Raw genomic sequence first — 15,486 nt, forward strand, 5'->3', positions numbered from 1 at the left:
TGCACAATGTTTGAGGGATGTCTATATTTGTGGCTCCTCTATCCACACCTGAATCCAAACCTCCTATAGTTGGTGACAAGACCTGCAGCATCGCACAGTTATGGTTGTGTCTAGGGATGAGCGGACCCGTGGAAGTTTGGGTTCTGGTACCTGACCGAACTTTATGTCCGAAGTTCGGTTCATGTGCCAGAACTGAACCCGAACCCCATTCAAATGTATAGGAACTCGAACGTCGTAGCTAGAAATCTTTCTCTCCCCTCTCTGTCTCCTTCCCCGGGACTCCGAACATTAAAATGTACTCTGTCCGGTACGAACCCAAAACTTTAAATTTCGGGTTCTCTCATTTGTAGTTGTGTCATTTTGCATTATACTAGGAATTAAGAGTGAATAAATTCGAGTGGAACTGAATTCTACTCAAATTTTCCAAAAATCTGCATTCGCCAAAACTTTTTTTTTTTGTAATTCAAAATTTTTTCTAAACTGTAAAAGGTCATCAAAATGTTTATTTGTTTTTTTTTTTTTTTTTTATAAAAAAAATCCCTATACTCACCTTTCCGGCTCCTCCATGTCACCTGTCAGCTCCTCGCCGTATTTTCAGATTGGTAGTGCTACCACTTGCGCTAAAAATTCACGGAGAATTACTTCTCTGCAAATCGAATTTCCCAAGAAAACCTGCACGATTCGGTGAATTTGAATTCTCCTGATCCTTTCATCTCTACTAGAAATATTCTACATTTAGGAATAATTGTATGATTTCCCATACATGCCTGATTGGTGGAAGAGCATGTGCAGCCATGAGAGTCAATACGCTACTACCCGACCCATGAAGTTATAGTACATCATGGCAAGCTGGTAGTTCTCACAAAGCAACATACTATTAAAGGGAATCGATCAGCAGGTTTTTGCTATATAATCTGAGGGCAGCAGGAAATGGGGTTTGAGACACAGATTTCAGCCATGTGTCACTTATTAGGCAGCATGGTGTTGCTTCAATACAATGAGTGTTTTATAAGCAGGAGAATATCACTGCTGAATTGGTGCCTGCGTGCATCCTGGTCCAACCCTATCCACAGCACTGATCAACAGTTTACTGACAATATACAATGTACATAGAAAGCTGTGGTGTGGGAGGGTGCAGCTTTCTGAGCTCTGCTACATCTAAAAACACTTATTGTATCACAACTGCTGCACCCAGTAAACTAAGTGACACATTGCTGGAATCAGGGTCTCTGCCCCTACATTCTGATGCGCTCAGACGAGGAAGCAAAAATCATTTGACAGATTCCCTTTTAAGTGACAACTCCTGTGCCCACGGCCGCAATGTCACCAGCAGGTGCTGGCTGCAATTAGTAGCCATTACCTCCCTGTAACAAGCAGGATCGGAGAGAACTCCACAAAAAAACAGACATGTCAACAACCCCATAGATTATAATACATGTTCTATCGGTGAAAAACTGGTGTCTGAATGAGGCCGTACTCACTACTTTTAAACATTTAAGGGTTGATTCATGCCGGCTTTCACAGCAGAAAAGTGTCATAAATTATCTAAAAAGCCACAAAGTTTTTGTGCAAAAATTTTGTGACTTTTGGGGTTCTCGAGCCAATGTGGGACTGGACATGCACCCCCCCCCATACAATTAATCAATTGCCGGCATTTTGTAAAGCAGAAATGCTTCCCCAGTCCGTGACTCTCAGAAGATGCGCTAAGTTCATTAGGTGGTGTGCGCTTCTTAAGCATGAACTACCTCTTGTTGTTGTTGTCATGTTTTAAAGAACCACTCCAGGTTTTTTTTTTTTTTTTAGTGTTGGTGAGGCGCTTTAAATGTAAGCCCCCTCACCCCGGTCTTATAAAAAAACAAAACGCTGGAGTGGTGCTTTAAATACAGATATTTTGTCTTTGATACTTCCTGGTATTTGGCTTTGACAAAACTTTATTGATGTGTGGATCACATGCATTATTAATGCGTTTTTCTGCGGTGGAAGCGTATGTGCGTTTTCTACCTGCGTGATTTTCTGCATGTAATACAAGTGTATGGGGAAAATCTGTACAGAAAACTCTGCGAACCCGCAAGAGAAATTGACTTGCTGCAGATTGTAAAAACACACCGCAGGTCAGTTTATGCTGAGTAAACTAAAAGCACAGCGGGCAGATTTCTATAAATCCCATCCACTTTGCTGGAACTGTAACGCTGCGTTTTTGACACAGCAAAAATACACCGCATCAAACTTATGGTTCCATAGTGTTGCAGGAATTAAAAAACAAAACAAAACTTACTGAATCAGTTTCATCTTACTCCATATTGTGTCTCCTGGTAGAAAACAACGGGTGACCGCTGCAGCCAATCAGCTTCTATTAATTGTATAAAGTGGTCACATTTGGATTGAGACAGAACACCACTTCGATTATTCGCAGGCCAGTTAGTACTAGTCCACGTCAGCTTCTGGATAACATCTCCTGCAATATGTAAAATAGCGGCAGCAGCGGCAGTAACTTACTCGAATCGCAATTGCTACAATTCGCTGGAGTCACCGAATTCCTAAAAGTTCTACTCCAATTTAATTATCTTGTTGCTATTATATATATATATATATATATATATATATATATATATATATATATATATATATATATATATATATATACACACTGTGTCTGTGTCAGAGTAGTTTCCAGAGGCTGAAGGCGCTACCAGGAGACAGGCCAGTACACCAGGAGACGTGGAGGGGGCCGTAGGAGGGCAACAACCCAGCAGCAGGACCGCTACCTCCGCCTTTGTGCAAACTTTCTTGCCACAGCTCGCATTGATGTGCCATCCTGGATGAGCTGCACTACCTGAGCAACTTCTGTGGTTTGCAGAGTCCGTCTCATGCTACCACGAGTGTGAAAGCACAACCAACATTCAGAAGTGACCAAAACATCAGCCAGAAAGCATTGGTACTGAGATGTGGTCTGTGGTCCCCACCTGCAGAACCACTCCTTTATTGAGGGTGTCTTGATAATTGCCAATAATTTCCATCTATCGTCTATTCCATTTGCACAACAGCATGTGAAATTGATAGTCAATCAGTGTTGCTTCCTAAGTGGACAGTTTGATTTCACAGAAGTTTGGTTTACTTGGAGTTATATTCTGTTGTTTAAGTGTTCCCTTTATTTTTTTGAGCAATGTATATATACCCATACATGCATGTGTGTGTGTGTGTGTGTGTATGTATGTGTATGTGTATGTATGTATGTGTATATATATATATATATATATATATATATATATATATATTAGTACAGACCAAAAGTTTGGACACACCTTCTCATTTAAAGATTTTTCTGTATTTTCATGACTATGAAAATTGTACATTCACACTGAAGGCATCAAAACTATGAATTAACACATGTGGAATTATATACTTAACAAAAAAGTGTGAAACAACTGAAAATATGCCTTACATTCTAGGTTCCTTAAAGTAGCCACCTTTTGCTTTGATGACTGCTTTGCACACTCTTGGCATTCTCTTGATGAGCTTCAAGAGGTAGTCACCGGAAATGGTCTTCCAACAATCTTGAAGGAGTTCCCAGAGATGCTTAGCACTTGTTGGCCCTTTTGCCTTCACTCTGCAGTCCAGCTCACCCCAAACCATCTCGATTGGGTTCAGGTCTGGTGACTTTGGAGGCCAGGTCATCTGGCGTAGCACCCCATCACTCTCCTTCTTGGTCAAATAGCCCTTACACAGCCTGGAGGTGTGTTTGGGGTCGTCCTGTTGAAAAATAAATGATGGTCTAACTAAATGCAAACCGGATGTAATAGCATGCCGCTGCAAGATGCTGTGGTAGCCATGCTGGTTCAGTATGCCTTCAATTTTGAATAAATCCCCAACAGTGTCACCAGCAAAGCACCCCCACACCATCACACCTCCTCCTCTATGCTTCACGATGGGAACCAGGCATGTGGAGTCCATCCGTTCACCTTTTCTGCGTCGCACAAAGACACAGTGCTTGGAACCAAAGATCTCAAATTTGGACTCATCAGACCAAAGCACAGATTTCCGCTGGTCTAATGTCCATTCCTTGTATTCTTTAGCCCAAACAAGTCTCTTCTGCTTGTTGCCTGTCCTTAGCAGTGGTTTCCTAGCAGCTATTTTACCATGAAGGCTGCTGCACAAAGTCTCCTCTTACCAGTTGTTGAAGAGATGTGTCTGTTGCTAGAACTCTGTGTTGCATTGACCTGGTCTCTAATCTGAGCTGCTGTTAACCTGCGATTTCTGAGGCTGGTGACTCGGATAAACTTATCCTCAGAAGCAGAGGTGACTCTTGGTCTTCCTTTCCTGGGGCGGTCCTCATGTGAGCCAGTTTCTTTGTAGCGCTTGATGGTTTTTGCAACTGCACTTGGGGACACATTCAAAGTTTGCCCAATTTTTCGGACTGACTGACCTTCATTTCTTAAAGTAATGATGGCCACTCGTTTTTCTTTACTTAGGTGCTTTTTTTTGCCATAATACAAATTCTAACAGTCTATTCAGTAGGATTATCAGCTGTGTATCCACCAGACTTCTGCACAACACAACTGATGGTCCCAACCCCATTTATAAGGCAAGAAATCCCACTTATTAAACCTGACAGGGCACACCTGTGAAGTGAAAACCATTTCCGGTGACTACCTCTTGAAGCTCAACAAGAGAATGCCAAGAGTGTGCAAAGCAGTCATCAAAGCAAAAGGTGGCTACTTTGAAGAACCTAGAATATAAGACATATTTTCAGTTGTTTCACACTTTTTTGTTAAGTATATAATTCCACATGTGTTAATTCATAGTTTTGATGCCTTCAGTGTGAATGTACAATTTTCATAGTCATGAAAATACAGAAAAATCTTTAAATGAGAAGGTGTGTCCAAACTTTTGGTCTGTAGTGTGTGTGTGAAAAAATAAAACAACAATTATCATTTCCTAGTTATATAATCATATCTAGCTTTATAAATATATATGTATTTATAAAGATATGTGTATGTAACTAGGAAATACTTTTTTTTATTTTTTCATGACTAAGATAATAAATCTATGTATGTGTGTGTGTATACTGTGTGTGTATATATATATATATATATATATTATTTTTTTTGTGAGTGTTTATAATAAATTATATATATATATATATATATATATATATATATATATATATATATATATATATATATATATACATTTTTTTTTGTTTTACATGTATTTTTGGTGCCCATCCTGGCCCTTGCCCACATGTTCACAGTCCATGCAGGACCCGTGCGGTGGATGTGTGTGTGTGTGTGTGTGTGTATGTGTGTATATATATATATATATATATATATATATATATATATATATATATATATATATATATATATAAATATATTTTACATGTATTTTTGGTGCCCATTCTGGCCCTTGCCCACATGTTCACAGTCCATGCAGGACCCGTGCGGTGGATGTGTGTGTGTATATAATATATATAATATATTTTACATGTATTTTTGGTGCCCATCCTGGCCCTTGTCCACATGTTCACAGTCCCATGTAGGACCCGTGCTGTGGATGTGACACACGTCTCCTTGTGCTCTGACTTCCTGTCTGTAATCTGAATTGCAGCCAAATACGGTAAGGGAGGCAACAACAACAAAAAAAAAATCCCTGACTGACGGCTCGCGGACGCGCACTTCACTCACTTGTAGAAGCGGGGACGCGCACGACTTGCAAGAGATACCAACAGTGATGGAGAGAGGGAGGGGGCTGCGCATGCGCTCGGTAATTCTCGCGTCGCTAGGAATTGGTGGCGACGCGAGACTTTTTCCGACGCATGCGCAGTCCCGTATGGTGAGTGTGTGCCCCCCCCAACCCCCCAAAGGTGCCGGTACTCCAGTGCCCGTTGAGTACCGGCAGAGAATTAGCGCCGTGTGTATGTAGTATTGGGCGGCCATATGCTCTTGTGGCTGGCAGGCGGCGATCTGAACGGTGGGTGATGTGATCTGCAGTGGAGCTGACTAGTAGGGAAGTCTGAAGTTTGCATTTGACACTTTTTGCGAGATGGAAATGCTTCGTGCAGTGTATTAGGTGCTGTAAATCCGGGAGGCCCGAGGCTGGGGCCCAGCAGCCATGGCTCTGCCTCCTCTCATCTGGGCTGCACATATTTAACATTGACAGTGACCTGCACCCTTAGCAGCAGTGTAGGCCAAGCTTAAAGGGCAAGTAGCCAGTGAGGAGGCTGTGCACCCTGCAGCACCCAGCGCTGCGTCTCCTGCTTGCAGAGCGCTCCTCACTGATGGCAATGGCTGCTGTCAGCGACCAGGACCGCCCCGCGCTGATGCCCTGGATGCCATGGGCTGGGAGGACGGCGGCGATGCCTTGTCCATTTCTAAACTGTCTATTTTTATTTTTTTACTTGACATAAGGGAAGAAATTTTAATTCTGGAAATATTGCAATTTTTTTTTTATTATAAATATTTTGCATGCATTTAAGTATTTTTATCTGTCATTTATCGAAACGTTGTCACCTAAGGTATAGATGACTGATTGCAATGTTTACTAGAAGTGTTTGTCCCACTTTTTAGTAACTAACTTTTTGATAAGTGGATATAAGCTTATTGCTTTTGGTGTTTTATTATTATTATTCTGCAATAAGTGTACGGTTAAATATTGTGTTTTTTCAGGACGATCTATTTTGTATTATTATTATTTTATTATATATTATTGTGTTGCTCTTGATTTTGCATTAGAAGTAAGATTTTCTTTTCGCTACTTAGGTGTCATGGATGAACTCCACAGCTTGGACCCACGGCGGCAGGAGTTGCTGGAGGCCCGGTTTACTGGAGGTGTCAGCGGCAGCACTGGAAGCACCGGCAGTTGTAGTGTTGGAGCAAAAGTAAGTGACATTAACGGTTAAGTCAGATGCTAATGAATGGACCTTTGCCTGCTCCTTGTGAGAATTTGGTTAAGATGGCCACTAGAGTTGGTGCAAATCATTTTGCAGGATGCTTTCCATCCACCATGTCCGTAATCTGTGGCCGTTGGACGGGAAGCTGTCCCCGGCTCTTGATTAGCCGACCTGTTGCGACGTTGACATAATGTCAGGCTGACTAATCAAAAGCAGAGCTGTGGAGGTCCCCAGATAAGCGGTGGTTGACTGGGCTCCCATATAATGGCCACAGATTACAGACTGCTGGGCTGGGTTCTGTGAATCCATTCACACTGACTCTGATGGCTTCTGTTCCATTCTGTGCACATGAAAGCAATGTTAACGGGGTTGCAGAATTTGTATTTGCTTTCGGTAGGGATAAGTTCACACGTGGCAGTCGCTTTTCATGACAGACACAATGGCTGACAAATTATAGGAGAGGGAGTGCTAATTGATTGCTTGTGGGGAATAACCCCCCCGATCGTGCACCTATTAAGGGCTCAGTCAGACTGCCGTATAAATCGGACTGAGGTCGCACTGGCTCTCCTGACACAAATGTGACAGCTACATAGAAATATATGAAGCTGTCACGCTCGATTCCGGAGGGCTGCCAGACATCCTGTGCATTACGTTGTGATTTGTACGGCTGCCTGACTGCGCCCCAATAGTATGCAATCAATTTACACTCCTTTTCTTATAATTCATTTGACAGTCACTAACAGGGCCACATCTCTGCTACATGTGATTTACAGCACAAGGCCACGTTCACACGTTCAGTATTTGGTCAGTATTTTACATCAGTATTTGTAAGCCAAAACCAGGAGTGGGTGATAAATACAGAAGTGGTGACGTGTTTCTGTTATACTTTTCCTCTGATTGTTCCACTCCTGATACTAGCTTACAAATACTGATGTAAAATACTGAACGTGACCTAACACTGATATGCTGTAGGGACAGCATATCTTGTTTAGAGATGAGGAAATACGTTTGCAGGGTCCTGGTCCAGCGGTCAGGTCGGTATTCCGTGGCTGTTGGATGGAAGCCCTGCAATCCTGCTGGCATTCGTGGCTCCTCTTTTGATTATCCATCCCTTTGCGACGTCACGTGTGCACCATACTGCAACGATAAGGTTGCCTAGTCAAAAGAAGAGCCGTGGATGGCGGCGCAATGGTCCCATCCAGCGGCCGTGGGATACTAACCTGGCTTCAGGATCGGGGTCCTTCAGATATGCTCATGGATCCCCATTACTGGAGCAGGATGCCGGCTCATGTTTATTGTTCCTTTTAGTTCCTTGGTTTTCTTTGGGTCAAAGATTTCTTAAACTGCTTGTACTTTGCTCGCTCTGCAGTGTAAGCGCAGGCAAGGCTCTGCTCACACGGCGTCACAACCTCTGCCGGAGTTATATGCTCATCCATACTGCTCCAGTACGGTCCCCAAATAAAGTTTTCTGGTGGTCCTATGTAAAGGAAAATACAGACTGCTGAGATTTTCTATAAAGCTGAAAAAGATAAATGACAAATCCTGGTCAGGCTGAGCCCGGAAGGGCAGTCTTGTGATCATTGTAAGGTGAATGGGAACCTATGGATACTCTTAACATATAAGCCAGGAGTTTTTCCTTGCGGCTATACAAAAAAAATGAGAAAAAACAGACCATTTTCCATCAATGTGCCGGATCCAATTTGTATCCATTTTTGGTCAATAGTGTGGCATTCTGTTTCTTGTATGCAAAAAAAAAAAAAGTTTTTTTATCTTCTACCCTTTAAATAGTAAAACCTGGCCAACACTTGGATGACATGGCGTTTGATTGCTGTTTTTTTTTTTTTTTTCCCACTTTAACGGGGCAGCACGGTGGCTCGGTGGTTAGCAGTGCAGTCTTGCAGTTCTGGGGTCCTGGGTTCAATTCCAACCAAGGACAGCATCTGCAAGGAGTTTGTATTTGTTTTTGTCTGGGTTTTTGTCTGGGTTTCCTCCGGGTTCTCCGGTTTCCTCCCTCACTCCAAAGACTGATGGGGAATGTAGATCATTATCCCCAATGGGGACAGTGATGATAATGTCTGTAAAGCGCCGTGGAATTAATGGCGCTATATAAGTAATGCATAACAATAATGGTTAAGTTTGATCTTCAAAACAGGTCATCCATGGATATGTCTACTTTATAGGTGAACATGCTCTTGGCCAATGTTTCCACGATGATTTGCTGAGGTTTTAATGTTGCAGATGTTCTGCATCAATTCTGCACCTATCGTCTAAATTCTTACTTGCTCTTCTTACATCGGTTTTTGTCTCTTGTTGGTATGTCAGGTTCTAAATAAAGCTGCTTTGTTGTTGATACTTTGCCTTATTTGTCTCTAACAGATGTTTATTGATACAGTAATATGCGGATTTGCGTGCGTTTTATTACCTGTGTGTTTCAAATCCACAACATGTAAGTTTCTCCTGCGGGTGCGCTGAGTTTTATTTGCAGATTTTCCCCATAGACTTTCATTAGATGAAGAAAATCTGCTGGTAAAAAACACGCATCAAAAACAATGTAATCCACACATGACTATATCAATAATATTTTCTCAAAGCCAAATACCAGGAAATATTAAAAAAAAAAAAAAAAAAAAAGCTGATTTTTTTTTTTTTTTATAACCTGACACCAAAAAGAGAAATAAAACGCAGCGTCAAAAACGTGATGAAAACAACTCAAGTAACCTAAATTTACTTAATCGCTGCCGAAAATCTGCAATATCAAAAACTCACCAGAAACTGGTTGTGAAAACGTAACCTTAAAGGGCATGTCCATTTTTCAAAAAATAAGTTTTTTGTTTTTTTTTTGTAGCCTTTTAACTTAAAGCATCAATGAAAACAAGCGGGGGGACACTCCTGTTCCCAGTACAAAACGAATACGGACCCTGCTTAACTGACCGTTAGGCTTCTTAAGCACTGAGTTTGCGTTTTAGTCAGCGGTACACTTCGGAAATAAATGTCGATTTATACCACTATGAGGACATGCAGTGGAGTAGGCTGCTCTTTGACCCAGTTCCAAAAATCTTCTGCCCTTTCCTATATCATCCTGACGAGGCCATAAGGACACAATTTTGTCTTCCTCCACTTTCCGGCAGTGGATCCATGGATACATTTAATATCTATACTAGAAACTTTTCCTGGTGTATTTGCCAATTGTAGACATTGAATACTGTCATCACAGACACTTAGGGCATGTTCACACTTGGTGATTTTCCATGCGTTTTTTAGTGCGGAAAAATCGCTGTGTTGAACGCTACCAGCCAAGTGAATGAGATTACAAAAAGCTCATCACACTGCGATTTTTTTAAAGCTCTGCTTTTTATACCCATTCAAATTTAAAAAAAATACTGCAAGATCGCATTTTTCCTGCTACCCCTCTATTTTTTGGTGCAGAAAAAAGTGCTGCAAAAATGCAACATGTGAACATACCCTTAATGTGCTTACTTACAGCACCTCTATCAGGAGTTTTGTTGTTGGTGCTGAGCGGATGCTCTCTGTTTGATAATGAGGGTGATGCCGTTCCTTTAACTGGGAGTGTTAAAAGCCGTTTAAAGGTGTAAAAAAAAAAAAATCAGAAAATGTTTAAATTGAGAGAAAAAAGCAAAACATAATAATGCTCCAATACTAACTTGTTACATCCCCTGTCGCTCCAACCACAATGGTCTAGTGGTTTGCCGCCGCTCTTAGTTTACATCCTAGGAGCGATGATGTACTTGTCTGCTGCAGCTGATCAATGGGGTCAGTGGTCCCATTTACTTTTTATCTGGAACCCACATTTGTCAGATATTTATTGCATATCCTATGGTTACGCCATGACTGTCTGAGTTGAGAATACCCTTTTTAAGATTCTAACTTGCTGCTCATAGAGATTTCTTGCAATAATGCTACAAGAGTTTTTAACTCTGCAATTTTAATTACATTATTCCTATAGAAAAAATGCAGATTCCGCGTGATCACAGGCCCGTTGTTCTTCGCCATACTTCTACCCATGTCAGACTTCACTGCCATACACCAATCTGCTATAATGTTAAAACCACCTGCCTGATGGGACCTTTTGCTGCCAAACAAGTTCTGATTAATAGAGACATGGGGCCCGATCCATCAAGAATTCTAGCGCTAAAGTTCTTGAAATGTTACGAAGTTTTAACACCACTCAAAGTTGCTCAAAAGTTTTCACACCAGACTTGGCAAGTTCTGACAACTCTTAGAAAAGTGGAGTGACTGTGTGTGGCCAAGTGCCCCAGACAAATTCATTCATAAGGTGGCATAAATGCCATAAACATTTACCGGTTAGCGTACATTTCTGGCATTGGCGCAGGGCAGTTGAAAGATGACCCAAATTTATGAAAGAGGCACTCCTTTTAATAAATTTGGCACATCCAACGCACAGTTCATCATGACTGGCATGCAAAACGAGGGGCTTGATAAATCAAGTCCCTGGGCTCCACAAGACCTGTGAGTGTCCTGTGATATCTGGCACTAAGGCATTTTCAGCAGATCCTTTAAGTTCTGAAAGTTGGAAAGTTGTGAGATTCGGGCTCCATGGATAAGACCTCTGTTTTTCCAAGACATCTCATAGAATGTTAGAGTTGGAAGGGACCTCCGGGGTCATCTTGTCCAGCCCCCTGCTCAATGCAGGAGTCACTAAACCATCTCAGACAGTTGTCGTCCAGCCTCTGTTTGAAGACTTCCATTGAAGGAGAACTCAACATCTCTCGTGGCCGCCTGTTCCACTCATTCATCACCCTCACTGTCAAACAGTTTTTTTCTAATATCTAATCTGTATCTTCTCCCTTTCAGTTTCATTCCATACCTTCCCGTGTTTCCATGTGCAAATGAGAATAGAGCTGATCCCTCTACACTGTGACAGCCCTTCAGATATTTGTAGACCGCTATTAAGTCTCCTCTTAGCCATCTTTTTTGCAAGCTAAACATTCTCAGATCTTTTAACTGTTCCTCGTAGGACATAGTTTGCAGTCTGCTCACCATTCTGATTGCTCTTCTCTGAACTTTCTCCAGTTTTTAGATGTCTTTTCTTTTTTTTTTAAATGTGGTTCCCAGAACTGGATACAGTATTCCAGAAGCGGTCTGACCAAGGATGAGTAGAGGGGGATAATTACTTCACGTGATCCAGATGATCGGTCAAATTGAGAGTCTGAGTTTTGGAGGTTGAACAAATACCTTGAACTCTTTGCCAAGTTCTTCCAACTATTTTTTTTAACAATTTTTGCAGTGGTTCAGGGTCATTACCATGCTGAAAGAGGTCACTGCCATTAGGTAAAATGAAGAGATCATGGAGGGGGTACTGGGTCTGCAATAATGTTATGTAGGTGGTGCCAGGATCCAAAACTTCCCAGCAGAACATTGCCTGGAGCTTGTCTTCTTGCGATGATGCATCCTCCTGCCATGTCTTCCTCATGTAAATGACGCACTCATCCGGCCGCTCACATGTTGTGAGATATAATTCTTCATGAGACCAGGCCACCTTCTATCCATGGTCCCGTTTTGACACTCCTGTACCCTTTTTAGATAATTTTGGTATTGGACAGGCTAGCCTTTGGTGCCGACAACCCTGACCTTAGTCCTGTGGTTGTCTTTCATTTGACCACTTTGGTAGATACTGGTCTCCTTTGGCAGGCTAGGCCTTCACAATTATGACCCGGACATTTGCTCTGTGGTTGTCCTTCCTTCCTTGGATAACTTTTCGTAGGTGCTAATCACCAGTTACACCTCACAAGACCTGACTACAGTAAATCCAATTGAATTCTGGTGGCGGTTTCACCCATCGGGACCCCAATTTGCAACAGTTTTGACCATTTAAGAGAATTTTTATTTTTTTTGTGTTCACTTTGAAATACCATCCGGCCTCCAACATTTGGTAGAACTTTTGTCTCCTCTGACGGTGGCACAGCGGTAATTGTGTGCGGTCACAATGTCCAGACATCACAATAAATCTCGGACCTTCTGTCTCATGATCTGAGCACGATCCATATCCCTTACTTTTCTTGTACAATATCTAGAACACTTTGCACAGATGTAATTATTTACCACAGGGCTCGACAAACCCAGGCGCCTGGTCGCCAGTGGCGCCTAGAAAATGTTGTCTGGCGCCTAGCCCACACACCTCCCCGCCCACTCACTGTCTGGCGCCTAGCCCACACACCTGCCCGCCCACTCACTGTCGGGGCCCGGGCCCACACACCCGCCCGCCCACTCACTGTCGGGGCCCGGGCCCACACACCCGCCCGCCCACTCACTGTCGGGGCCCGGGCCCACACACCCGCCCGCCCACTCACTGTCGGGGCCCGGGCCCACACACCCGCCCGCCCACTCACTGTCGGGGCCCGGGCCCACACACCCGCCCGCCCACTCACTGTCGGGGCCGGGCCCAGACACCCGCCCGCCCACTCACTGTCGGGGCCGGGCTCACACACCCACCCGCCCACTCACTGTCGGGGCCCTGGCCGCTTCCTCGGCACCTGTTCAGGGACGCAGGCGCTGCTTGATTGCCGGCACTCCCCCCAGACATGGCCGCGCGCTGTCCGGCTGTGTCTGCTAGTAATGACATGGCAGGGTCGACGGCACTGCACCTTTAATTGTGCTTGTGTGTCGCTCCTGCCGCGTCATTACTAGCAGACACAGCCGCACAGCGCGCGGCCATGTCTGGGGGAAGTGCCGGCAATCAAACATCGTCGGAGCGGAGGTCCTGCACAGATGGGCGGGAGGGCCCGGACCCGACCGCAAGTGGGCCCCTCTGATGTTCCAGGGCCATGAAGTCTGTGACACGCCGGGGGCCCTGCACTGCCCCATACCCGAGGAGCTGCTGGACAGGACACTGGACCGGGGACAGGTGAGTGAGGCTTCCCCAATCCCCATATTAAAAATATTAGTAATGGGTCTGTGTGAGTGCATGTATGTGAATGTCAGTGTATATGACTGTGTATATATATTTGTCTGTTTTATCTATGTGTATGTCTGTATGTGTACATATGTCTGCGTACCGTGTGTGCACACGCATATGTCTGCGTACCGTGTGTGCGCACGCATATGTCTGCGTACCGTGTGTGCGCGCGCATATGTCTGCGTATGTGAAGGATGAGGGGGCAGGCTGGGCCATGTGTAATAAATAAATAAATATATATATATATATTTATTTCTCCGCCGTATCTGTGCATCATGAATCGTGTATGTGTTAAAAGGGCCCACTGAGACTCTTTCGCCCGGGGCCCAGAAAAACCTGGAGCCGGCCCTGGGGGGAAGGATCGCTGTGGCCGGGGGGCCGCTACCTGTGTAAGTACATACAAAGGCCGTGCTCCCCGGGGAGACGCCGTGTGTGAGGGGGTCTATATGTACAGTTTGTCAACAAAAAAAATTCTGGCTCCTAAATTTTTTGGCTGGCTCCTAGATTCTGAACAACTTTGTCGACCCCTGATTTACCACATAGGAAGTTGTATCATACGTGATCTTTGATCACATTCACCATGTCTTGTTTGTTGAGGTTTTTTCTTCTTATCTTGCATTTTGTGCTTAATTTTGCATATAATGGCGTTCCAATATGTTGCAGTAACTTTCATACTATATGATCACCACCATTGATCATAATTTTCTTTTTTTTTTTTTTTTTTTTTAAATATGTTTGATTTTGTGCTCTTTAAAGGGGTTGTCCACTACTTGGACGACCCCTTCATAAATGATGTATTGCCCAATCTAAAATAGAAGCATCATCTACTCCTTTCCCCACCATCGCCTTTCCTGCAATGTCGGAGTTGCGCTTTGTGGCCAATCGCATGTCATTATGTCAACTGAGCGCTGCAGCCTTTCAGTGGACACTGATGGGCTGCAGCATTCCTTTTCCTAAAAACAGTTTTACACTAGACCAGATAGGCTGCAGCGCTCACATGGCTTCCCTTGGACTAAACTGTTTCATTGGAGGGAAGTGTTGCAGCCCATTAGCAGCCACTGGTATCTCACGTGAGCACTGCAGCCTATCAGGTTTACTGATGGTCTGCAGCGTTCGAACTTCTCTTAGATTAAACCGTTTTGTCCGAGGAAACGGAGCACTGCAGCCCATCAGCAGCCACTGAAAGACTGTGGCAGTCACTTCCTCGGACAAAACTGTTTCATCTAAGAGAAGTATGAGCGCTGCAGCCCCTGAAAGGCTGCAGCAATCACTTGATTTAATGTCATGCGAGTGCCCGCAGACAGAGCTATGACTTTGCAGGGAAGGCAATGGACCGAGAAGAGTATATGCTACTTTTATATTACATAGGACGGTGCTTCATGTTAGAAGGGTTTGTGCAAGTAGTGGACAACCCCTATAATTTCTTCTAGTATCTTTTTTGTGTTTGGAGCTTTATTGTTCTGTTAGGGAAAATTTACACCTGGCAGAAATATCTGCAACTGTTCCATTCATCTGAATGGGGCTAGAAGAAATTGATGCGCACACAATGCTCTGCTGGTCCCTGCTAACTTTTGTTTACTTCATTGCTGAGATCGCCTATTCGTACGCGCGGAGATCGCCTATTCGTACGCGCGGAGATCGCCTATTCGTACGCGCGGAGATC

At 43.6% G+C, this 15,486-nt stretch overlaps 1 protein-coding gene across 4 annotated transcripts in view; it reads left to right on the forward strand.

The window, feature by feature from the left end:
- Window positions 1-15,486, forward strand: part of TLK1 (tousled like kinase 1) — a 374,214-nt gene that overhangs the window by 285,921 nt on the left and 72,807 nt on the right. For 2 of the 4 annotated variants that reach the window (XM_073646967.1, XM_073646966.1), the window contains exon 4: window positions 6,759-6,877. In XM_073646967.1, the coding sequence (XP_073503068.1) occupies window positions 6,759-6,877 (119 nt within the window). Of the gene's footprint in view, window positions 1-5,761; window positions 5,971-6,758; window positions 6,878-15,486 lie in introns of those variants that run through there. The other 2 variants (XM_073646969.1, XM_073646968.1) reach the window with 2 other exon arrangements.

This window comes from Phyllobates terribilis, unplaced genomic scaffold, assembly GCF_046119375.1.
Source record: "Phyllobates terribilis strain yellow unplaced genomic scaffold, ASM4611937v1 Scaffold_9__5_contigs__length_417890890, whole genome shotgun sequence".
In the NCBI taxonomy this organism is placed as follows: Eukaryota; Metazoa; Chordata; class Amphibia; order Anura; family Dendrobatidae; genus Phyllobates; species Phyllobates terribilis.